This window comes from Daphnia pulex, chromosome 12, assembly GCF_021134715.1.
Source record: "Daphnia pulex isolate KAP4 chromosome 12, ASM2113471v1".
Lineage (NCBI taxonomy): Eukaryota > Metazoa > Arthropoda > Branchiopoda > Diplostraca > Daphniidae > Daphnia > Daphnia pulex.
The window spans coordinates 10,272,568-10,298,372 of NC_060028.1; the positions used below are offsets into that span (position 1 = coordinate 10,272,568).

At 44.3% G+C, this 25,805-nt stretch overlaps 1 protein-coding gene across 5 annotated transcripts in view; it reads left to right on the forward strand.

The window, feature by feature from the left end:
• The window catches only part of LOC124209473 (homeobox protein cut-like), a 161,687-nt gene that overhangs the window by 107,623 nt on the left and 28,259 nt on the right, over positions 1 to 25,805 (forward strand). For 3 of the 5 annotated variants that reach the window (XM_046607464.1, XM_046607465.1, XM_046607468.1), the window contains 2 exons: positions 565 to 613; positions 19,037 to 19,225. In XM_046607464.1, coding sequence (XP_046463420.1) covers positions 565 to 613; positions 19,037 to 19,225 — 238 coding nt within the window. Of the gene's footprint in view, positions 1 to 564; positions 614 to 6,383; positions 7,103 to 9,982; positions 10,326 to 19,036; positions 19,226 to 25,805 lie in introns of those variants that run through there. The other 2 variants (XM_046607466.1, XM_046607467.1) reach the window with 2 other exon arrangements.

Consider the following 25,805-nt stretch of genomic DNA (forward strand, 5'->3'; position numbering starts at 1 on the left):
CACCCCCCTCCTCTCCGCCTTTTTCATTATATGTAATATTAACTCTCATTGGCGGCCCCCCCGTCACACAGTTTGTTCCCTAAGACTTTAGGTCCATCCCGGGGCCGCTAGTATCAATTTAGAGCAAACGGGAGAGAGGGGTAGTAGTCGTAGTGGCAGCTGGAATTAATTACTAATGCGGGAAAATTGACAGTCTTCCAACCTTTCAAGGGACCTAGTGCAAATCGGTGTCAATGCCGGCTGCAGTTTCTTATCCCGCATTTTGTTTCCCGCTATTTTTTCTTTTTTATAATTTTCCTCCCCCCTTCGTTGACGTAGTCGTGAGCGGTTCGAAAAAGTCATCGACGAAAGCTGTTTGGGAGATGTTTGATCGGCGCGCTACTAGGGCTCTGCGACATTGCTCGATGAGCAAACAGTCATTAGTGATTGTTTGTTAATGACAGATATACAACGGCTGTCGTTAGGGAGCTATCTAATTCTACGCCCTCCCCCCTCTCTCTGTCGTGAGCTGCTCTCGTGATATTACATTATGCATACGCTCAATGTCTCTTTCTATATTTGCAGGCTCGACGAAATTGAAATATTAATGCAGGATCTGGATCGAGCTAATCAGGTAGGAAACTACATCTATATCTCTCTCATTTATATATCTGTCGTGCGTGTGTGTTATGTATTGCTCCTCTACTCTCCTCCGCCCCTGTATCGTCCCATTTCTTTTTTCCATCCCGTCCATTTTTTCTTTTCGAGGGGGGTAGAGTCCCGCTGTGTTCGGAATACTTGATTAAGCGCTCTGAATAGCTAATTGGAAAAGGCATAGGCGAAATTCCCCGTCGGCCAACGGCTTTCAACGGTTGCCCGGCCGTTTCCGTTCAATACGGCACCCACACAAGTGGCAGTCACCGACTCCGGGAGTCGCGTTAGTAGATGATGATGATGGTAGTAGCCCAGGCCCATCCCCTGCAGTTGTCATGGATAGTAATGGGACGCTGGGGCCGCATTGGCTCGACCCCCGGAGAAGAAGACAGATCAGAAAACTCTGATAAAAGGCAACGATTTTCTTTGGCTTGTTTGGTGTGTGTACCCGATTTCACCTCGACTGGTGTGTGTAGTACCACTCTGACCGGATTTCTCTGTCGAAAAACATGGAAGAGGGACAAGGTGCATGTGTAATCGGCTCCTTTTTTTTCCCCCCGTACCCATATCCGTCGTAAGTAGCGTATCGCTGCAATTATCATTAGCAGGCCTATTGAGATTGCTGGGCCTGTCGCACAAACATGTTTTTTTCTTTTCCTTTTTTTTCGCTTTTGAGGCCGTTAAACTGTGCACATTACTTCCACTACTAGACATCTGATTGAAGGTTTGTGTTTTTTTCTCTCTCTCTCTCCTCTTCTTGGAAAAATAGACTCTGATATAACGACAAAGGCGTACAGAAAGAGTCGTACCAATTAGAGGTGCTGGAATCGAATGCGGAGGGTTTTTTCGTATAAATGTGAATGAAAAGAGTAAGAAGAAGAAGGGAGGAAATAATATAAGAGGGGCTCATCATTAGATGTTGAATCTCTCTCTCTCCAAAGTCTCTCTCTCTCCTGTTTGTGTGTCTATGCACACATTTGAATAATAGAACAAAAATCCCCCCGAAGAGGAAATGATTTATGAATGGAGGGGGGATCAACAGAAAAAGAAGCTTCCTTCTTCTTCTTCTTCTTTTGGTTTTTCCTTTTTTTTTTTATCCAAAGTCGCCTATAATCTATCTATCTCTCTTTTCTTTCTCTCTGTGTATATTTATATATAGATATACACACACAGAGTCCACATCTGAAGGAAAAAAAAGTATCGAATCCCCCATGTGTGGTCCCTTATCGGATCAGCTCAATATCGAAATGTAGTCGCACAAGGCAAAACGAAGCGGAGAGAGAGAGAAAAAGATGTGTGTTTTTCTGTGTGTGGTGAGCCAATGGGCTTTATGTTTCTTCTTCTTGTTGTTGTGGTAGTATAGACGCACATTGTTGTTTCAGCGTGCGGGTTTGGGACGGGGGTGGACGGGTATCACCATCTGGGGTTCTCTATGACGTTCCATTCTCGATCGGTGGCCAGATCGATCTGCTGAGGCCAAGAACCCGCACACACAAACACAAACACTCAACGACGTCTAAGAGTATAATATGCAACTATCTATATTTCAAAAACGAGCAAGGCAACAACATGTAATATATATTGTCCTGTCTCAATGTCATCTCCCGCATAAAAATCTTGTTGTTTTTCGGGGTTGGCGGCTGTCCGGGGGACGGTAAAAGAAAGAAGAAGACCTTAAAAAAAAACGAAACAAAAATGTATAACAACCGATGAATGATTGACTTTCGATCCGGTATTATGTCGTTACAAAATCTTTCGACTGCTAGCCCCCACAGCGAGTCGTAAATAATCGAAACAAAAGGGAAGAATGTGATAACCTTGTCGTGACCGTTTGTGATTCGCGATCGATTGTTGTTGTTGTTGGGGTTTTTTCTTTATATATGCGGTTTTTTGATCTTGTGATATTCTTGGATGGGATTTCCTGGCCAGATCCGCTTCAACGGAGATTGCGGCGCAACACACCCACTTCCGCATCAATTTCTATTCCGGGCGAATGCTTTTTTTTTACAATTTATTTTTTAAAAAGATTTCGAAGGGAAACAGGTGACAGTGTTGTTAAACTGTCGCCTTTTCCCCCCATTCATGTTGGTCCCCTGTGCGCAGTGATCGATTTTAGATTTGGCGAATCGAATAGGTGATTAGATCGGGAGTTGACACACAGGGTTTGGAAATAACTCTGGCGCGGAAAATGTGTTTAAAAAGACAAAATAACGCGTCCCCATTTCACCGTTATTTTCCCCTTTTTTTCACTTTTGATTCCTCGAGGGTACGTTTAGACACAAGTCTTGGTCGTTTCTCGGCTCTTGGTGGATTCGTAAATTCTGTATGAACGCGCCGCTTCAATTAACAATCATTCTCTCGCTTTTAGAGACTCTCAATGATGAAAATTCCATGTCTTATTCCCCTTTGACTTGTCTCTCCTTTTAACTCGGCTTCGTATTAGACAGTATGTACAATGTACGTAGCCCCCCTATCTCCTTATTCTTCCTGTGAGAAATTGTCCAGGCCTCACTGACTCCCTGAATGGGGGGCCACTAATCGCTCGCCTTTGCATCTCGCCTCGGCGGCAATTCAATTCCAATTCAAACCGTTTTAATGAATCGACGTCAAGACTGCCTCCTCGGTTTCGACGTTATATTATTGCAGTATTGCTCGCTCATTGCGAAAAAGATCCAACATCCACGGATGCGGATTAAATCGCAATCATCTCGGCCGGCCAACAGCCGTCGACCGATTTCAATATCTCAAACGCTTGAAGCTGTCAACTTTTCACTTTACAATTCCTTTTTTTTTTTTTTTTTTTTAACATTTGGGTTGCAAATGCAAGTGCAATGACACCGACGAGAGGTGTTGCTGGGAACTATTCAAAAGAGGATTCGATCTGAGAATGTTCCACCCGTTATTCTATTTTCTCGGTCGTGTTATCCTTGCACCATCTCTTTTGTCGATTTCTTCGAATGTGTGACGCGTGCCTGTCAAACCTCTTTGGCTCGAGAGTCGTGGAGCAACAGCTGATTGGCACCTTTGGCAAGTCTCGTTCCAAACCGGCAAGTGGCTGGCGTCGGCTTGTCGCTCAATCGATAATACCAAAGTGAGTCCGTGGCCTTCCTGGAAAGCAAAAAAAGGAGAGTCGACTTATTTAATGACGATCGGGAAAGTTCACTTTTGATTGAAATTCTTGCCTTTTGATGAAGTGTAAAATCCCGCCGAAAAAAAGGCGACACACGAAAAAATCGATGAATTTCATTAAAGATACTGGACGCCACCTTGTTGATTTTGAGATGAGCAATTCGAACGAGCGCTCAGTCTAGCGCGTGATTTTTCTCAAAAGACAAAAAAGAGAAACCTGTTGAAAAATTTAATTTTCGATATTGATTGAACTCGTTGATTTTTTCGACTTTTTTTTGTTTTGTGTTTCTGGTGGCGCTTCGGAGAATCCTTACGCGCCCGTCAAGATGAGCAAATCAAAATGTCATTCTTTTTTGCTTTCCTCTTATTTTCCGCTATCGGCAATTGTTATTATTATTATTGCGTGATCTCGTGTGCCGAGTGGGGGCCAACGTCAATTTGGTGTGGATGTCTGAAGACGAGCTGAGGAAGACAAATCCCAGAAAGCTGGTCAAGAATTTTTTTGAAAAGGGAATCGAATAAATAAGTTAACGACACACGTAGAGGAATAGAGCCGAGAGAGAGAGAGAAAGACGAAGGAAAACGAGTTATTGACGACGTGACGGAACCTATTTTGTAGGCCATTTCTCACCGATCGGAGCACATCGACCGGGGTCCCCCTCTCTCTGCTGCCATCCACCACCTGTTTCCCTCCCGTTTGTCTATGTCGAGTGGAAATGCATAGAGAGAGAGAGAGACGATGCCGAGTGACAACTCGCTTAAAAACTGGTCACTCGCTTTGGGGGCTGCAGGGGTCCCTCCTTTTTTTTTCTTTTTCTTTTTCGATACACCTGAGCATTTACATAAATAACAGACCGACAAGGTGAAAGAAGAAGGAGAAGATGGTGAGTGAATAAGGAATCAGAAACGACGACGACGACGACGTAGGAAAATGAGAAGGAAAAAGAGGGCCCGATTGAATATGTATCAGAAACAGTTTGTTATTCCTCGCCCGCCTTCACTATTTACTACTACTACTCCTACTACTACACTACTACTACTACTACTACTAGGCTACTTTATTTACTGGTCGTCGCTTCTGAGGTCCCCAACACACACTGACTGTGCCGCCGAACATACACACAGACACGCGTTTGACCGTGACAAGATTCCTGTTCGAAAGATCCACACGAAAGAAAAAAGAAAAAGAGAAAATTAAAACGAATGAAATTCCGTTCTTTTTTCGGGGTTCCATCAGAACATTGGGACCTGGCGCATTGACAAGGGGGGGGGGGAGTGTATTATTTATACTTTTGTTATATATATGTTTCCTCGAGGAATATGACGAGACAGCGAAATGAAATAGAAAAAAAGGAAGAAGAAGGACGTGGATTAATGTCCTCAAGCCCCGGAAAAAATAACCTTAACATCCCTCCCTCGTCTCTCTTGTCGTTTCTCGCCGCTCCATCACCGGCAGCAGGGTCTATCTCGTTTAGCTACTATTCCTCCTCCTCCTCCTCCTCCTCCTGTGTGTATACACATCTGTGGAAGCACCTTGAAATGCCAATGTCACGGCCGGAATTCTCTCATTCCTTTTTCCTTCTGGTACTACTCGTTTTTGCTTTTTTTTGTTGTCTGGAAAGTGGAAACGAGCGTACTGGTTGCGCGGTGTTAATGTTTTCTTGTACCAGTCAACGACAGGCCAATTAAATGTTAACAAACGAATCGACACGGCTCTTTTTGTGTGTGTGTGTGTGTCGTGTGGAAACACCTTTTATCTTTAGTTGGCCGGCACCACTATCGCTTCTCTCTCTCTCTTGTTTTTCGCTTATCAGAGAGGTATTAAATATGGAAATCTCTTAGGATCGAACAAATGTCGATTGAGTCATCATGTCACACCTGCCAATGACGTCGCATTTCCAGACGATTCCGGTCTTTATTTCTCAATCTTTTTATTGTTTTTTTTTATTGGCGACGTGTACCGAAAATCCCTCCCTCGTTTGGCCTCTTTCAAAAAATCAAACGTCACGCCATTTTTATTATTTTTTATTATTTCGGATCGTCGGCGGTTTCCCTTAGTTCCGCTAGATTTACAACAGGAGCGGCTATGCACAAAAGTCAGGTAATCTGGGCGTTGCTAAGTCTTCGATAACCGCTGCTACAGCCTTTCGTACTGGATCGCTTTAGTTCTTTTCCAAAATGATTATTATAAATAGACGACGGCGGGTGGGAAGAGATTCTATTGCGCACCGCATCGCCTTGCCTCGCCGAAATTGAGGTCAGTTCCATTTTGGATTGCGACACTGGCAAAAGTATCTATCGAAGAACAAGGGTATTTTGCTGCTAATTCTATTGTGAGGTACAGAAGAGAGTCATTGTTGTTTCCCATTTGTTTTTTTGTTTTGTGTGTGTGTGTCGGCGACTCGTGTAACTGCTGTGTGGAATCGGGGAGACGCGTCTAAGATGTTGTATTGCGCGCGTATAGACTCGCACTGAGGGCCCATCTGACGACTTGGTGGGTGGGAGAGAACAACGCCGAGCAGCAGTAGTAGTAGTAGTAGTTCTAGTCTACTAGTACTAGGGGAGATGGTGGGGGGAGTTAGTGGTGAAGGGGGGAGGTACAGCCGTGGGTGGAGGAGGAGGAGCGAAAAACTGAGTTGAGCCCAGGGAGCAGAAGCAAAGGCAAGAGCACAGCAAGCAAGCAAGCAGCAGCAGCAGCCAGAGGGGGCCTCAGGCCGCAGTTCACATCGCTCAACCGACTCAGTCCGCGTCCGTCTGCGGCCGCGTCGTGTTGTCTGTTACACAAGCAGCAGCAGCAGCCCATTATTATTACTGTACCATTCGAGAAAAAAAAAGTGTGCGTGTGGTTTCATTTGCTTGTTTACTTCCGACTACAAGTCCTCGACGCCTTTTGAATATTTTTTCGAGTCGTTTTTCCGTTTTCACAAATACGAAGAGGATTTGAGTTTGCCAATCAAAATCACACCGACACTCGGAATAGAAGAAAAGACGGACATTGTGCGTGTTTTGTTGATCATCTCGCGCAATCGCCGCCCGAAATAGAGGAGAGAAAAAAAACCCCAAAAAGTTGAATCAAAATTCTGCGAAAAACAGAATTTTTCGGTGAAAAAGAATAACATTCTTGTTGCGCAACCGGATATTGGGGTTTTTGTCTGATTTCCCCACGTTGTGTGCGTGATCGAACAACCTCCTCATCCGCAAAGTGCGCCAAAAATTTTTTGTTTCTCTCGTGTTTTATTTTCTCTGTGTGTGTTTGTTCGGAAACAATCGAATTCTTCTCCCACAAACAACAACACCACCAACAACAACCGACAACTATTCTTGTCTCGTTTCTCCGCAGGTATAGAACGAGTCGTGTCATTGCGAGAGAGATTCATCTCTCCTCTCACGATGAAAAAGATTTCCCCCCTCTTAATCACGGGGCCACACGTATTATAGTCTTAATCGATTTAGAATTGAGTTGATTAGTTTCTAATGTCAAAGAAAAAAAACCTTGTTTGGTTTCCAGTTGTTTGATTACAAATTGCTGTCATTTCGTTAACTAAAATAAAAATAAAAGTAGGAGTCTGTGAAGAAATTAGCTCTAATTAGGTAATACGTTAATACGTAATGTTAGGCCCCGGTGTGTGTGGATGTGTGTGGATGTCAACGTCTTCGTTTTGCCTCCAGTTCCGGTTTTATTTTTATGATCAGTGGCGCGTGTTTTGTGCTCGAGAAAACACTACAGCAACAACCAAACAAACTACCATTGGGGGGTTGTGATGTGTGTGTGTGTGTGTGTGTGCTCCCTGTGTGTGTGTGTGTCGTGTTATTCCTGTTAGTGTGGCGTGGTGTTGCTCCTGCTCCTCCTCGTGTCTTTGTGGATACACTCACCAGCATGAGTCCTTTATACCCCTCTCGGTCCCGACTTGTGTGTGTGTGTCCCGAAATCACTCGCCTTGTTTATCCGTCGGCATTGAGTTTGTGTGTAATAATTCCCGTCGAAAATCACAAAAATCTGGTCGAATCCGAACCGAGAAGAAAAAAAATTGTCTGAGATCGGATGTGATTTGAACCTAAAATCTTAAAATGGCAAGAGGTTAACATTCTGAACTTTGTTGGGTTTCGGTGGGTGGGGGTCCAAGAAAAAAAAAGGGACTAGGACGGGGGCCTAGAAGAGTTTGAGATTCTGTTTCTTTTTTCTTCTTGTGGTTGTGTCGTTATGAAAGTCTCGAATTACGCCATTGGGATGGCTGATGTCATCGGAAGCCAAAACAAAACATTTTGCAGACGCGTTTCTCTCTCTACCGTTAAGGGTAGTAGGGTAGGCGTATCTCTTGGTTCGATCAGTGCGGTTACTCCGTTTGTTTGTCGTTTGAATTTATCCGAAAAAAAACCCAAAAATCCTCTCGATGGGCTTGTCGATTTCCTCCCGTTTTTCTCCCCTATGAACTTTTCTGGATAGGCGGAAGCTGTTGCGGTCAGCTTAGTTTTTTATAATGAAATTTTTTAGGTCGACGGGATGAATAATTCCCCCCCCCCCCCTCATGTCTAGAAAAGAAAAATGGCATAATCGTTCAATATCCCTTGGTAATGAGTTACTAAGCGACGACATCGGACTGATGGGTGGCGTTTGGGAAAATAATAGCGCAAAAAGCCGGGAGCGCACAGCTCACTCTTCTTTTTTTTCTTGCCCATTTTTCTATTTCTTTCTGGGGTCCTTTCCGTCCGTCCGTCTGGTCGGAAGCGGGAGCAAAGTAGCACGCACTCACGGCGGGGGTAAGAAAAAAGAGGGTGGCGGAGAAAGAGAGTTATATCGATAACGCCCGATCGTTGTCGTTGTGTGTGTGTGTATGAGCCTCCTGACCTTTCCATCTAGGAGCTAGGAGCTGCTCGATCGCTCCTATTTTTTTATGATTATGATTTCCAGTCGGAGCGCACAAGGGTTTGATGGGTGGACGAAATAAGAAGAGAGAGAAGGAACGAAACGAACGGCAGGGTTATTACACACAAACACACCCTCGTGTAAAAAGTGATAAGGTGAGACTCACCAACCTCCCCCCACCCCAACCCCACCCCATCACTGCCTACCCTACCGATTGATCGAACAAACCTTGGCAACCACCTGGGTGCAGTTATAAAGCTCGCTGTTAGGTTTCCCCATTCCCCCCTCTGGCGCTCTCAGCTATCAGTTTAGAGAGGGTGGTGATAGAGAGAGTATTAGAACTCGAAAGATGGGAGAACAAGAGCTCCCAGATCCATTGATTCGTGATAGGCAAAGGTGTTGGCGGCTCTCAATGCTCACGCCGACAAACTCGCGGACGAGGTGGAAACATATGCGCACTCCCACCTCTCACCCGCCATTGATCCGCACCGCATCGCCCCCCTCCATTGTACTTGCTCCGTTCTACAGTTCAGACACACACACACACACATAAGAGTCGGACACTTGCTGTTTTGACTTTTGGTCGAGTTGCGGGTGAGGCGAGGTCGAATATCATCCGCAATCGACACCTCCCGTTTCTCTAAGCCGATGTGATGCATGTTAACACGCGAAGCGCAACAACCCGCGACCACCCCACCCCAGATATTTCCACCCAATGCGCCAAAATCGTCAAAAGAGCCCGAGCTTTAAATATTAGATTTCCGTTTCGTTCAAAAAAAAAATGTCTTGACGACGGGCGGCAAAACTACAAACGACCCCCACACAACACACCACACCACCACCAGAAAACGTTAATACCCCGCCCAAGAAAAAAAAATGCCGACATTTGAGTCAATAATCAGATATACACACTATGTGTGTGTGTTTCTTGGGTTTTTACAACCCTAGGTTAGAGCCCCTATCGATATTTATTATCTAGAATAGAGACCGGGACTCTTGTTGTGAACGATCAACCACCAAACACTTTTGCGGTTCGTTGGTTTTTCCATTTTTTTTCTTTTTTTTTTTACAACCTCCGACTTGAGTCCGGCAAATAAGCTAGTCAACTTGTGTGTATATAAATATATAAATTACTGATAATAGATATCGTGTGTATTTATGACATCTTTGATGATTCCCGGCGTTGTGTCACAAAAAGTCTCTTTCCTCCCCCGGTGCGGCCACATTTGCGGGAGTGAAGAAACTTTGTTGTACTTTTTTTTTTATCTTTTAAGATGTTTTCTAGTTTGTAAGTTGAGTTACGAAATTTACGGCGAATTAAAGGTGGACAAGCTTTTGTGTGTCTTCTCGTATCAGTCAATCGAGTTCGGATCCAACACAAGAAGAAGAATCCTACAGCAACAACAACAAGTGCTCGTCGTGTCGTTTGGTATTTGGTGGAGCGCCACACTACCACTACTGGATGTGTTTTTGTGTGTGTCGTGCTGCGACTGTCTGAGTCAGCGCACACATTAGCCCCCTTTCTTTTTTTTAATCGGAAAAAAGCCAAAAAAAAATTTTGAATTAAAAAAAAAAGGGAAGAAATCTAATTAAAACGGCCATCATGTTGTGAGATGAACGTTATAGACCTATGGAGTCCTTGGACTGGTTCACAACCAAATCGCAAGGACCTCTTATCCTGGCCCAGTTCTGGCAGCAAGTGAGTACATAAACCATCTTTTAATATATCTCTTCTTAATTTTAATTCGAATTTCCCCGGGGCCTTTTTTTTTTTTTTTTTTTTTTCCATCCGAACAAATTTTTGAAACTTTGCGGACCGACGCGGTTCGGGAGCCTATAAATGCGTTTACCGCGATATAGTGTCTTAATCGATACACAATTTTATTTTTGTTTTGTTTTAAGTATTAGAGTCTTTTGAACCCTCTGTGGCTTGTGAATCGGAAATGGTTGTTCATTTAAAATCATCGCCCGAAACAGCCCATTTGTGTTTACGTAGCCATCGTAAAGACAAGAAAACCCGAAAAACAAATAAGAAACCTTTTTTTTTCTTGTGTATTTGTTTGAAAAGAATCGGTTGGCTTTTCTTTTTTTATAGAACTGGAATTAGCCTTTGCTGGTGAACCTTTTTTCTTTCTTTTTTGTCTTGTTGTTTTTATGTTTGTGCACAATTTATCGATCGAAAATGGGCTTAGAGTGGCAAGTATTATAGCCGTAGCATTGACTTAGCACCCCCGTCGCTAATCGATCGTTAAATAACTTCATTTTCAGTGTATTAGAATCTACTAAGCTACTTGTAATGCCTGCGCCCCTCTTGTTTTTGTTTCTGTCGGCGGCCAGCTGTGCGGATGTCGGAATAGGCCCACACCACATACCACGTATATTATTATTAGTATTATTATTATTATTATTATAACTCTGTGCGGTTGAAGAGATGGGGTGGGGTCTTGGGGATACGCTGGAGTTGGTCGGCCTCGTTTTGTATGGTCGACCGGCTGCGGAAGAAGAAGAGGGAAGAAGAAGAAGAAGAAGAAGAAGAGGAGAAAAGATCGTGGTGGTGGTGGTGGTGCTAGTACTTGTTTACAAATTCGCTGTCACGTTCTCTTTTTATTACGACCGGGGCTCCGAACAACAAGAGCGCGCGGGCGGTGGTGTGCTATAACGCCTTGGTTATTTGGACGCGCGAGTATTGGTAGGCGCCGTCAGCGGGTCGCCCATCTCATTCCCAATCAGTCAACGCAATCAATCTATATGGACGACTACTTCCTCCTCCCTTCACGGCGTGTTGTGGATTAGGTTTTTCCGTCCTTTTTTTTTCCTCTTTTCTCTCTTTTCTGATATCTAGCTGGATGTCTTGGGATGTTTGTGTATGTATTGCCCACCCAGCCTAGGAATATAATAGAAGGGCCGCGAACGTGAGCGGTTCTCTACGCTAGCTAGTCCCGACGGATTTGCCATCAAGACGGACCGGAGCTGGTCATCAATCAACCGATCGAAGCCAGTTTGGGCTTTTCTTTTTCTTCTTTTTTTACCCCACCACTTATCTCTCTCTCTCTCTTTATCTATACCCTCGAATGCTTTAGCTTTTTAGTTTGTTGTTTTTCATCATCATCATCATCACCACCACCATCATCCTATATTCTCTTTTGTGTCTGTTTGTGTTTCATCTTCTCTTTTGGGCCCTTGTGTAGTCGTGGTGGTACTTGAAGTCTTCATCATGATCGATTAGTCGGTCCATTATCGTGAGTGTGTGCCTCTCTCTCTCTCGCTCTCCGCCGACACACAGACGCACATGGAATCTTGGTGGTCCCCCCCCCCCCTTTTTCGTAAGGTTTTTCTTTTTCCTTTTTGATTTCTCTGTCCGGCGACATCGTCGCAATGCAAATCAAGTCAATTCAAAGATTTTTTTTTAACCTTTTTAAAATTTAAAATTTTTGGCTCCGCCTCCAATCCCTTTTGGAAAATGGCAAAAGAATCATGGACACCCCCCTAATCTTGTCTCATCGTGGCATTCATTGGGCCGTGCCCTTGTAGTCACGCATCACCAAAAGAAATTCTGATCATCTCCTTTGATCATTTTTTTCTTTTTTTTTATTTTTTTTTTTTTTTTTTTTGTTTCTTTTGGGTTTTGAATCATTTCCATGTCGTACATCAATCCGACCTTGTGCTATCGCTCAGATTTTTGTTACCTGGAGACTTGGCCAAAGAATGTATTTAAAAAAAATAATAATAATTTGAACAAAACGAACGGTGGGCGCAAAAGAGTCGAAAGAATTTCCTTATCGGAGAGCGGTCGAGTCGAATCGAAAAAATAAAAGAAGGCGATGCGTTCGTGTTGTAGACCCTGCCCACGTCCGGCCAGTTTCCACCAACCGGCCGGCAGCATTTGCTCGACTTTCTCTCTGACAGGTGGCTGTCCCTATCCCACCACCTCCTCCTGGTTTTTTCACGACCGCCTTTTTTGTTTTTTGTTTTTTTTTGTTCTTCTTTTACGAAACACACGCGGGACTTTTCTCTTGATGACTCTGCGCATTCTTTTGCGCCAAAACGGCAGACGACGACGACTACACATGATTACGATTTACGCAAATCAACGGATTGCCTCACTATGCGCTCGTTTTTTTCCCACCTTTGTTTTCGAAAAGGCAAGGCCAATTTAATGAAGACGAATTCGTCCGCTCACGCTCTTCACCTCGAGGCCGAAAATTGTTGTTTTGACGACATTTTCCCGAAAAATAGAAAAAAGGAGGAAACCGGTTGAACGAAATAAATTCACGTGATGGAAGAGCGAAAAAAACAAGTCAGAAATTGCGAGCTATCCAAATGAGATGTGGAAGGTCAATGTCGATCACGCACACACCCCTCGAGGGGAGAAGGGGGAGGAGGAGGGGATTTGTCGACAGCTTTTCTTTCTTTTTTTTTCGTTTCCGCGTCTATTCATTAACAAACCCAACACATTTTCTCGTTTTTACATTTTGGTTGGTGGGTGACGTCCGAGCAAGAAAAGCTATTCTGTTTGTATGATATGTTATCCGCATTTTATCACGCGGGACCGCCACAGCACAGCCACCAACCGGCATATCCGGTTTATTCGTTACTTTATTTGATTCTTTTTTGGCAGCTTTACAAGTCCCCTTTTTTCTTTCACCTGTTGAATTTGTTTTTCCCCCCTTCCTTCTCATCCTTATTATATTTTTCTTTTCACGGGAAGTTCCGCACAGGAATAGAACTCCCGATCGACTTTTTTTTTCTTACTCAATCGATAATCTTCATTTATTTTTATTCCAATTACTGTTTTTCTTCCCCCGGTCGCTTCTCTATAGAAATGTGTGAATTCTTTTTCTTTGCCAGCCATTAAAAAAAAAATAAGAAAAGCGAGCGCTAATGCGACGTTGAAATTGTATGCGAGCCATTGGTATATATAGGAAGAATAAAAAGGGGTATCGAGCCTACACAGGGCGATGGAGGGGTGTATATAAGTGATATTGATCCAAATTGGAAAGAGCGCTGCTACTTAGAAACACACACACACACACGCCGGGGTAGCTATAGAGCAGCTCTCTCAGTGTGCGTCATGAGCCAATCAATAATTTCCCCTCCCACAACCCCACCCTCTCCATATCGTCGCATCTTAACTACTGGAAGCAAATGAGGAGTAACATTTTTCTTAAAAAACAGAATCTGTCGAGTTGAGAAAATGAAATTTTCAAAAGATAAAAAAAATTTAAAAAAAGAAAGATAATTTCAACAGGAAAATGAAAACACTTTCCATCGCCGCGAACCATATGTGTGACACACAGTCAACGTCTCCCCCCTACACGTCTCTTTATGTCCAGGTGTGTGCCCGTGTGTGTGTGTGTGATGGCTTGTATATATCGTGACAGGGAGAGAAAAAAAAGGGGAAAAAGAAAGAAGAGAGAACCGGATAGACAAGAATGGAGAGAGAGAGAGAGAGAGAGGTGAAAACAGGTGGTTGTTGTTGAATCGTCTGCATTTAAAAGGAAGAAGAGAAATAGGATAAAACAAATAAATGAAACAAAGAAGAAGAAGAAGAATGTAAAAAAAGAAGGAAAAAGAAAAACGTGCCGAGACTCTTCAAACAAGCTTTTTTTTTCATAATATTCGTTTTCCAGGGTTATAACAACAACGACAAAACACACACAACATCTGATCGCCTCTGCCGAAAAAAAAAACCCAGACCGATCGTTTTCTTTTTCTTTTTTGTATTGTTCACGACGGAGCGGTGTAGTGGCCGTTATTTATCGCCAATGGATGCATCATATCCGCCTCCGCCCGTTCCCTGTTGTTGATTCAATCGTCCGTCCGCAGCACAGACTGCGGGCTGCTCCTGCGCCCGGCAATTGACGACCGAATGCCGCAGCTTTAGTATTAGAAACACACACACACACAAGATATATTTGTAGCAAAGTGGTGTGTAATCTTTTTTCGTGATTCCGTCCCATCGGAAACATACTCGACTCCTCGTTGTTGTATAGGTTTTCCGTAAGTGTTTGTATACCATTTACACGTAAGGTTAGCCGGTTATTATTAGGGTTTTTCGGGGTGTGTCGGTTCGGAGGATTGAGAGCTGATGGAGAAAGAAGAAGAAGAAGTTGATGATGATGAGGAAAGGTTTTTCTCCTACGCGCAAAACACACGCACCCCCCAACCAACCAGACTTTTATTTTTAGTGCCGGCGCTACCACTACTATTCCATCCGATCAATATCTGATTGCTTTGCTTTGCCTTCATATCAGCGAGGGGAGACTAAAAAAGAAAGGGCCTGTGCAGTCGTAGATGAACGAGCTCGGAACCCATCAAACACACATACGTACGCACAGAGCGTCTTGCTCCTATATATGTGTACAAGGAGCCGCCGCCCGCCTGCCCAGGCTAATTCCCATGGCCGTCCCTGGTGCCATTGGGGTTGTCTTGATTGGGTTCTTGAAGTGAAGAGATGGGCAGAGAGAAAAGAGAAGGAGAGAAAAAAAAAGAGGAATACCCCAGTGTGTTCGTGTCAAAGATTCGGCAGTAGGTCATCTCTCTTTCGGCTCCTTGTCCGTTTTTGATAGTGCGGACTTTTTTTTCCTTCGGCTGGAGGTCTCATCGGGAGGGGTCTGCGATGCCCATGCAATTAAAGCTGGACGACGACACTGCAGTCCGGCTGTCGTCGAGACCTCCAAACGTGTCCAGAATGTTCAATGTCCTTTCCACTTTTCTTCTTCTTCTTCTTCTCCTTCTCCTCGGCCAACTTGGGCCCAGCAATTTCTCATTGAATAACCGAGGCCTATAACTCTCCTTTCTTCATTCCATCCATCCATGGAGAATGATGCGCCATCCCTTAAATATAGGCTGCTGGAAATATACTACATAGTACAGTATTTAGTGATGTTTAGTCACGAGCCAAAGCGGAGGGAGGGGGGACAGACGCTTCAAAGGCATCCGCCATATCCCATCACCGTGGCGGAATGATTTTTATCCCCTTTGGTCTTCTGCAGCAGGGGTCGGGAACTTGGGCGACGCCCAATACACACACTCACACAGAGAGAGAGAGAGATACACTGTCAATTGAATTGTCTCTGCTCCATCCGGAAGCACACGCCGGTCGTCTTGGGTAGATCTAGTGTGGGTGGGCGGGGGTTTTTGTCATCTCCCGATTTCTTTGATCCGCTGTCGATCAATGAGGTTATACATAGACACCAGTAGGAAAGGTGGCGAAAGATTGAATAGGGAGAAAATGATTGCATTTCCAGATATGGATTTCTTTCTTTTTCTTTTCTTTCTTTCTTTCTTTTTTTCTGATCTGATTGATCTTCATCTCTTCGGTTCTCCCCCCGTTTTCTTGTTGCGTGATTTTCGTCCGTTTGATCGTTTGGCGATGTGTGTCGCAACAACTTGAGCACCCCACCCTTCCCCACATCGCCCGATTTTGTGTCAAGTGTCGTAACACAAAGCTCTGAGCTACTCGCCCTGGTTGGTTAAATGCAATAGTCAGTTGTACGTTGTGTGTAACACTCTGCTGCTCGACGTTCTGTTTGTTGTCCTAGTCTCTCCCCCTCTCCCTTCTCTCTTTCTAAAAGTTTGTCTTTCCCTCCTCCATCCTCCACTTCCCTTTTGATCAATGAATCATCAAGTACAAACAGACACACACACCGACGTCGACGACGTGTTTTCTCGCTGCTCGACTTTGACTCCCTCGAGTTCCTCTTTTGGCCAGCGCTGCCATTTCTCAATTCTCAACTGATTAATTAATGCATACGGAATTTCTTTGAGAAGGAGAGGAATGAGACATGGCGTCGGTGATGTAGACGAAAAATTTATGTTTAACAACACCCGAAAGAGAAAAACAAAACGCGGAAATCCGCCGCAGCGATTATCTCGTAGATAAACGGTTGAACGATCCTAACCGATGTCGTCGCTCTCATCCGATCCTCCCCTGGTTAAAATAACAGCAGACAGAAGCAGAAGAAGAACACACACACAAAAAAAAAGGGAATTAGATAGGCTTCTTCTCTTTGGCCTGGATGATTGGTCCGTGCGGGTCACGCCATAAACCCATAAAATCCGGTTTCTCTTTCTTTTAATTCACAATGATGTTTTGATTGTGTTTGTGTGTTTTGGATTATTTATTTTCTCGGCATTTTTGTCGTCTCATCCGTTTTTTTATTTTATTAATTCAATGTCGGTTCAATCCGACTCGATCCGGCGCTTCGTTTTTATTAATCCGTCTTGGCAACAGGATTTGATACAAGTTAAAAAAAAAATAAAAACAATCCGATTGGAAAGTTTTGAAAACGACGGTGGTGATGGGAAATCTCCTGCCATAGGTGTCTTTGTTATTTTCCTTCTGATTGATATAAATCCATAGGAGCAATTGTCGTTGAAATCGAATCGTGGATATTCCGTTTGGTGGCTGGTCCGTAATAGCGGGGGGTTGGGAGAAATGTTATAGCGATGCGGGCGTGCCGGTTATCTTATTTCGATGCGGCGCGATGAAGTTGCAAGGCGTCGGATCTATCGCTCTTCTTCTTCTTCCTCCTCTTCTCTTTCTTCTTCTTTTTCTTCACACTCCCTCTTACTACACCCAGATATCCCCCCCCTACCACCACCACCCCATTCCTTCTCATCGAACGCGCTCGAGCGGCCGTAGATAACACGCTCTATTGATCTCCGATCGACTGTTGCTGCAGCCGCTTTTGGCCGTGTGATCTCCACCCCACAGCGCACCCCATTGAGCCACCCACCGTTGACTGTGCGGCGGCGGAAACACTTCAGCCCCCCTCCATCTCTTATCTCTCTATCGCTTTTCTTTCTCCCTTTTTCTCTCTCCATCTCTCTTGTGTGTGTGTGTGTGTGCGCGTCGATTGATCTGACCGCCATCTTTTCATCCAATTGACCTTCTCTCGCTTCTTTTTCTCCTTTATTTTATTGATATCTATCTATTTGTTCTTCCGTCTCTCTACACTCTTATCCCGCTCCCCCTTTCCCCTTTTCTTATCCCGCAGATGTATAGACACGCAGCAGGAGGGGCGCCAATGTCCAGGGAAAGAGTTTGGAAGCGATCGACATTCCAAATTGAATTCGTCTCTCGCGACCCCGATATTTTTTTATATTAAAATATTTTCAAAGAAAAAACTTGTTGGCTCCTCGACTGGGGGGTACACGCGGATGTCGTTAAGCGTCACCTTTCATTCGTTTTGGTACTCCTCCCTCCCTCCCGCTCGCTGGATAACAGTTGGTAGCAATAGCAAATAGCAGTCGCTGTAATGGGGATGATTCCGGCAATGGGTTTCACGTTCTTTCGATTTCCACGGATCACGTCACATGATTTTGATTGGTTCTTTCGGTCGAGGAAGAAGAAGAAGAAGAGAAAAATCTTGTCTTTTCTTTTTCTTTCTTTTTTTCTCTCTGCGGTCACCGCTGTTGCCGCTATTTTTCAATGAAATTCACGCGCCACATGTTGCGCTCTCCCGACCGCGCACGCGTTCATTCCTGCAAACTCTCTGCCAGCCCTTAGCGTTAGTCCCTTGAAATTTTCTTCAGTTTCTTCTTTTTCTCATTGTGAACCCGCTTTTCCTTCCATTTTTATAGCGGCCGAAAGAAAAAGAATCAAAATCCCGACCGACCGAAACCCGCCACCGCCACTAATGGTGCGGTTAATTGAAACGCGGCCCGGCTGATAAAAAAAGAAGTTCCGACTCGGGAAAAAGAAAAGAAATAAGGGGCTCTCTTTTTAGTTTTTACTCACCTAAAAGACCTGGCTGTGTTTCTTTAGCCGCAGCTTGGTGATGATGGGGGCCCAGGCGCAACAAATCCGTCGGCATTACATTCGGCGGGACTATGGGGTCTGAAAAGGGGGACGACCTTTTGTGCCGGGACGACCTTTGGGGCTGACCCTCCCCACTATATATCCGACCTCTTTATAGCTAAGCAAGAAAGGGGTTCCTCCTGTTATTCGATCCCGATGAGGGTGTGTGTGTGTACGCGTATGTCGTGCTGTTGCTCCTGTCGTGAATGAAGCCAGTCCCGAACGGCCGCAAGGTGAAGAATAGCTACAGCAATTGACTTCTTTTTGACGGGAGGTGGGCCCCCGTTGGTTTACCACAAAAGTGGAAGGCATTTTCTTTCTCTTCAATCTTTTTTTATTTTTATTTTCTTGCGGCCGTGTATTGGGGCGCGTGAAGAGAAAAAGGTTCAATCAATCTCGCGGCCTTTGGTCTCTTTTTTTTAAATTCCAAGTGACCGCAAAACCCAATCCTCCCCAACACCCGTTCCCTTACAAAATAAAATTGGGGTTGACGGGAAATGTTAATCGAATTTGAACCTGTTTTTAAATTGTTGAATTTTGACATTTTTGTTGAAATTTATATTTTATATTTTTTTATTAATGTCACGAATTTTTCGTTTTTGTAGCGCGCTGTATTGGCCGAGAAGGAATTGTCTGTCCTCAAAGAACAATTTGAGAGAGCTGAAGACAGCAGCAAGCGGCAGCGGCTTAGCAGCGATCAGGCCAATGAAGCTCCACCTCCACCCAACATGGACACGCCCCTCGACGTGATGGGCAGACCTTCATTACTCGAACTAGCCGCCAAGGAAAAAGAGGTAAGCGCAATCCATCATTTTAAAAAAGAAAAAATCGCGCCAGCTCTCCTTTCCTCGTCGTTAGATTTCTGCCTGCCGAATTCCTTTTTTATTTTTATTTTTCGCCCGATGAGGAAACCAACAACAACAAAAAAATGAAATTAACCTCATGAGAGTCTTTTAATTGAAGAAATGAAAGCTCATTGACAGACTCGATCAATTTTTTTCCCCCACCGCCGTCGTTGTTTAATTATTCCACGATTTTTCGGTGGAAATTGTATGTTTTCCATTATTCAAATGAAACAAAAAACCAAACAAAAAAAACAAAAAGATAAATAAAATCAAACAAGAGAATGAAAGCGCTCGATCCGGCGGGCGTCGGTAGCGCCGCGATCTCTTGTTTCTCCCGACACTGGACTAACTTTGTCCCGCCGAGAATTGGATTGCCGATCGTCTAAAGCGATACGGCTCGATATATATAGACGCGCATAGAGAGCCAGAGAGAGAGGAGAGAGAGGATGGCATTCAACCACCCACCCGACAATAGAGAGAGAGAGAGAGCCAAGGCTCAAAGAGGAGATTGAGTCTGTATAGCTGGGCGCACTAAAGTGGGTGGGGTGTGGGTGGGGTGGAGGGGAGGGGAGTGTGTTGTAACTTTAATTAAAGCCGCTTTGTATGCGAGGAATCCGAAGTGTCTCTCTGTCTCTCCTTTTTCCCTCTCTCTACTCCCCCCCCACCCTCTTTCAGAAGCCGACCCAAGGGATATAGAGGGGGGTTTCGCCCGTTCATCGGCCTCCCGACGCCAAGCTAGTCAGCCCGACGACGACGGCGACGTTGGCTGTATTTCCCTCCCCCCTCCCGTTTTCCACCCTTTCGTTCATTGCTCGGCTATATCTAAGCCAGCGACCGATGCCGCTCTACCAATGCTACACTACTACTCCCAATAATCAATATGCAATGGCAATCCGAGCGCACTATGCATATAAGCCGGGGCGTCGTCTGTGTGTGTGTGTGTATGGTGGGCCGCCTCTCTTTCCTCTCACTCTCTTTTGTAGGGAAGCTTCTATTTCTTCTTCTTCGCCCGGTTATTCAAACTAAATCTATCGGGGGAATTAGAATACTGTACATATACGTGTGTATCCCTTTTTGCTTTTATATCTCTCTCTCTTCGCCCTGTGTCTGTCCCCAGTCATGAAGAGCGCCCCCGTCCAACTCTTTTTGTTTCTTGTTTCTGTTGTTGTTGTTGTGCCGGGCCATCATCTATTGAGAGGCCCCCGTAGCGCATAATTCCATCTCTCTGGCGGATGAAACGGGGGGAAAAGGAGGGGGGGGGCAGTTGAGGCAGACGAAGAACCATATGTTTGAACGCGCTTTGCATTTTGGGCTAATCAATAACCAGAACACATACACACACACACAACCAAGTCCCCCCCTCCTCCACTTTATTCTCTTCTTGTGCATTTCCTCCTTGTTGTTTCTCTCCCGTCGACGTCCGTTCGTCTCTTTTTTTATCTCTGCTACTGGTGTGTGGTGTCTGACGACGTCGCCAGCGCCGAATGTGTGATCATTTTCGACGCTGGCTCATACGCGACGAGAGCTATAGGGAAGAGAATGTGGCATGTTTGGGGGGGTTGCAAGTTCACGGAGAACGGACCTCGGGAGTCTCAAGCTGATTAGTTTTTCAAGGGAGAGAGAGAAAAGAGCGGGATTTTTGTTTGGTTTTGTTTTTCGTCTATTTTTATGAAGGTAATATAAAAATGTGCGTAACATGTAGGAGCCTGCGGCTAAATGCGACCAGGATTTATTGACTTGTTTGACGACGTCGGGGTAAGGGTAAGGTCGTCGTCGTGTGTGTGTGTGGATATTAGAAACACAGCACAAGAGAGAGAAAACAAAAAGAGAGCTAGTCGATATTGTCGAGCTTGGGATATCCAATTCGCTGGAGGGTGTATATATTGCTCTCCTAATTCTCTTATATGCACACACCATACACACAATTGGGTGTGGTCTCCGGTAAACACCCAGACACACACACACACAACACACACACAGTGTCTCTTCTCTTTTGGGTGTCGATCTAATATCGTCCGCCCTCTTTATATATTACTTGTACATATTCGCTCTATCTTTTGTTATATTTTCGGTTCTTCCCCATCCGTATATCCATCAAACACACACACACACAGAGCAAACGAAAAAAAAAAAAAAAAAAAAAAATATGGCACGGGGGATGGCGGGGTCCATCGGGCGCACGGAATGATCCCCTCATTTCCAACCCCCATCCATCTACTACACAGTGTTGTTGTATATATCCTATCCTATCGGCTATCGCATCCATCTATCTATCCGCGAGCGCGCCCCGGCCCTTGATGGGTCGACTCGATATGTATCGTGTCGCAGCCAATTTTTCGATTCGGTCACGACGACGACGAATGAAATGGACTTCTTTATTTATTTTGAGCTTCCCCCGAACTAATTTTCGGTTGTTCTAAAAAAATGAGACGAGGGACGAGACTGATGAAGAAAAAAAAAATGAAATGCATTTCCATATTTGAAAGTTTCTTTCCAGCGCCGACGGCTCAACTCTCATGATGATGTTCATATAGACTTTTTTCGGGTCGTGATAAAAAGTTGAAAGGGGGACTTTTCTCTGTTTGGTTAGGTGCGTTATGTTTTGTTTGATTTGTTTTGTGTCACGCACTCGTTAACTTTGCCCAGCGTCCGTTACATTCTTCTTCCTGCGCCGGCCTGTTTCTTTGGAAAATGTGGCACCCGACCAGCAAATATCGCTCATCGTCGTCTAATTGTCAACTTCTCTTTAGATTCTTTTCTCTCTCTCTCTCTCTCTCTGCGTTGTTGGGCTGTTGATTTTTTTCATTATCGCGCGACTTGAAACGGCCGCCCTGCCCCACACACACAACACGGAAATAACTTTTTCTTGTTTCTTGTTTCTTCTCCGACGGTCGACGAACGAATTTGACGCTTTGGCGTTAAAAAATTGGTCAAAAAAGAAAAAAAAAACAATTCCGTTTCCAGCGGACGGGCTTGACCATCTAAACAAGAAAAAGAAAAAGTTTGTTAACGATGGTTGACGAATTTCTCGGGCGTCGTTGTTACACTCACGTTCATTTTTCTCTTTTTTTTTTTTTTTTTTTTGGTTTGTGCGGACGCGCGGCCCGACCGAAAGTTGTCTTGATGGACTCGATGGTGCATCCGCGATCATCATGTCGGGGGGGAAACGGACAGAATAGAATTGGGTGTAGAGAGAGAGATGGGCAGGAACTGGCCTATCAATGGACTGGAAACGATAGCCAAAAGAGGCGCCGTGCAGCAGCCGGTTGTTGATCATTTTCTTAGCCGGGGCTCTCCTCTATTTCTCCCTGTGTGGTGGATGTTGAATGTGAGTTATAGGCGTCGGGAGCGGAAAAGGAGTGTCATCCTCTCTATCTTCTCGCATATTGACAGGACAGAACTATGAGTTTCTTTTTTGTATTTTTTATTTTTCCCGGGTCGGTCCGTCCGTTTTCGTCGCCCTATATATATATCTCTCTCTATCTATGCTGCACGATGATGATGATGATGATGATGGATGACCCCGGTGTGTCGTTTTCATCAAGTTTCTGTTCCTATCAAAACGCCATTTTTTTTCGGGCTCGGCTCGGCTTGGCGGTTGTTGTTGTTGTTGTCCAAGAGTTCCTCCGTTTTCAAAAGCCTCCCCCCCCCCACCAAAAGTCCAGCGCCACAGAGCGAACTCTACAACGTAATATTACACACACACACAAAGTGCCCCGCCCTTTGGTGCAGGGGCTCCACACCCTTTTTCTCGACCGCACGGCTAACCCGTTCCTCTCTTTTTCTTGATTCCATTGACGAATGGAACGAACAACAACAGCCAATGTGTGTGTATGTGTACATTTGAGCGTTGAGGGTATCGCGTGTACTTTTTTTAGAACGATCGTGTCGCTGCATAAGCCACCGACCTTTTGGGGCGAAACTAACCATTTTTCAGTTTTTTTTTTCTTTTTTCGGAAATGAAATATCATCGCTGTGAAGTAGTATATTTATTTATATATAAATGCAAGAGGACAAAGTCATGCGTCAGTCTTAAAAAGATTGCCAGTTTAGAAAAAAAAGAGAAAAATAAAAAATAAAATAAGATTGAAACCGAAGAAGACCGAGAATGTGTTTAGGGTTTGGTTTAGATGGGTGGGAGGAGGTGGAAGGTTAGTAGCTCTAGTAGTAGTAGTAGTATAGGCTCGCATAGACGATGTGTCGAGGTTTCTTTTTTCTTTTCTCTATCCCTCCCGAACGCAGCGCGTGATAATATACGAGTTATGTAAAACACAGTGCCCGCACCATTTTTTCACCCCCCGGAAAAAAAGAAAATGTCGAAAAATATTTCATCCGCTCGAATGGTCTTTGCCGATAAATCAGGTGATGTGTTCACACCCCCCAGACATTTATAAAAATATATAAAAAAGACGTTTGTGTTTGTCTGGTTGTTCTTGTGTGTATGTGTGTTACCGATCGCGTTTTATTTACCCCGGGTTGTTTGTCTATTTAAAAGAAAAACATTGCGGCAAAGTCGGAGTCTCCCGTTTCTCTCTCTCTCGAAAGAGAGAAAGCCAAAACAAACAAAATGAACGCGTTCAATATTTAAAGGAAGCCTCCAAAAGAAGATTTTTTTTTTATTTGATCGAAGATCGAATAAGAAAAAAATTTGTGTTTTCGGGGCAAAAGGAAAAAGAAAAAGATGAAAAAAAAATGAAATTCTTGTTTCATTTCATTTCATTTGCCACTTTATTTATTTGATTTGATTTTGACTCGTTTGGTATTATATATATATATTTTTTTCCTTTTCGGAAGAGCCGAGTCTCATTCCTCCGGGTAATTTCCCTCGGTTGTTGTACACAAGTTATAGCTCGTAACTTTGCTCACAAATAAATTTTTAAAGGGGGGAAAAGGAAAAAAAAAAGGTTTTTTTTCTTTTTCGTTCGGTAGAGACTCTTTTGGCGACTGCCGCGCGCAACTGCAACGAAAGAGGAAATTCACTGTGACCGACCGGCAGTCACGTACATATACTATACTTGTAGCAGTGGCTATACACAACCTTCGAAAGAAAAAAAAAAAAGAAGTTGAAAAAGAGAAAAGAATATAACGTCATAACTACTGGCCGTTATAATAATCATTATAGATCGAGCCAAGGTTTTCCCTCTCGCCCGTTTCTCTTCCACAAAACGACTTGACTTGTACGGTTGTAAATCACATAATTGATTTTCAACAAAAAAAAAATGAGAAACAGCTTCAAAAAGGAAAAAAAAAGAAGTTGTAAAGTTAGCATAGTTGTAGGTTGAGCTGCTACCTGGACGGCTGGGGGTGATAGAGAGATCTTGGGTTAGTATTAGTATCCGCACATAAAAACAAATTTCCAGTTTTCTTTTATTTTTATTTTTTCAAACATCCCGCCAAAAGTTGTTTCCAAGATTGTGGGAATGTCGAGGTAATAAGCTTCTGCTGTTGCCACTAAACACTTAAAACGGCGTGTTCAGGACGGAGAATGGTGGAGCTGCTAGTAACCAATCTAGGCTTCTCTTTCTCTTAGTGACACTTTAGTCGGTCGGAATGCATCCGGCGGAGAAGCCATTCATGGGATGGAATGAAGGAGAGATGCTTTTTCTATTTCTTGCCGAAAGTTAATGGCTCGACGATTTGAGGTGGAAGAATAAAAAAGACAGTAGCCGAAAAAAAAGCAAAAGAAGAGAAGAACAAGACGACCGGTGGGAGGAGGAGAGTGCATGAAGAAGATGGTCAAAACATGGGAGGAGAATGAGGGAAACAAGAGACTATTACTACTACCAGAGTCTATAACCAAACTATTGACTTGGGTCGGTATCTATCTTGCGTTCTGTGTCGACTCGGTCGAGAGCTAAAAGTAGCGGATGGGAAATGGGCAACTTTGAAAACTACTCGAAGAGCTGTGGCTCTTTTTTTCTTCTCTCGTCTTGTTTGTTTTATTTTATTTTACTTTTTTTTGTTTTTCCGTGTTTTGTTTTGTGTCTCTTTTCTCTTTCTTCGGTCGATTCCGGTCGAAGAAAAGTAAAGCGGCGGTAGCGGTCTATTTCGGTTGTTGTTTCTTCTTCTTCTTCCTCCTACTCCCCCGACCACCACCACCAAGCGAACGCCGCCCTTTTTTATTGGAGTTTTCCGTTTGGTGCGGTAGAGGTTCGGCAGCTTCTTCTGCAGAGAGTCGAGACAGACCGAAGAGATGAGGTTCTTCTTCCCCTTTTAAACGTCGCTTTATATTTATATACAAGTGTGTGTGTGTGGATATTGCGCCACAGGGCTCCCTGCCACCGCCGCCACCGCCGCCGCATAGCACCGATGAATAGCTCCTTTGCTTTCTTTTGTTTGCTGTTGTTCTTGGCTCCGCCGTCACGGTCTCTTCGGGACGTATAGCTTCTCTGCCGATCCTATCCTCATTTTCCTTTGGCAAGCTCAATCTACCCGGCCGGACAATGATCCAGACGCTCCGGTGCGGATTCCTCTCTCTTTCCTATTCTTTGTGGCTCCCTCCCCAGCTTCTCATCGCGCTGAGGGTATC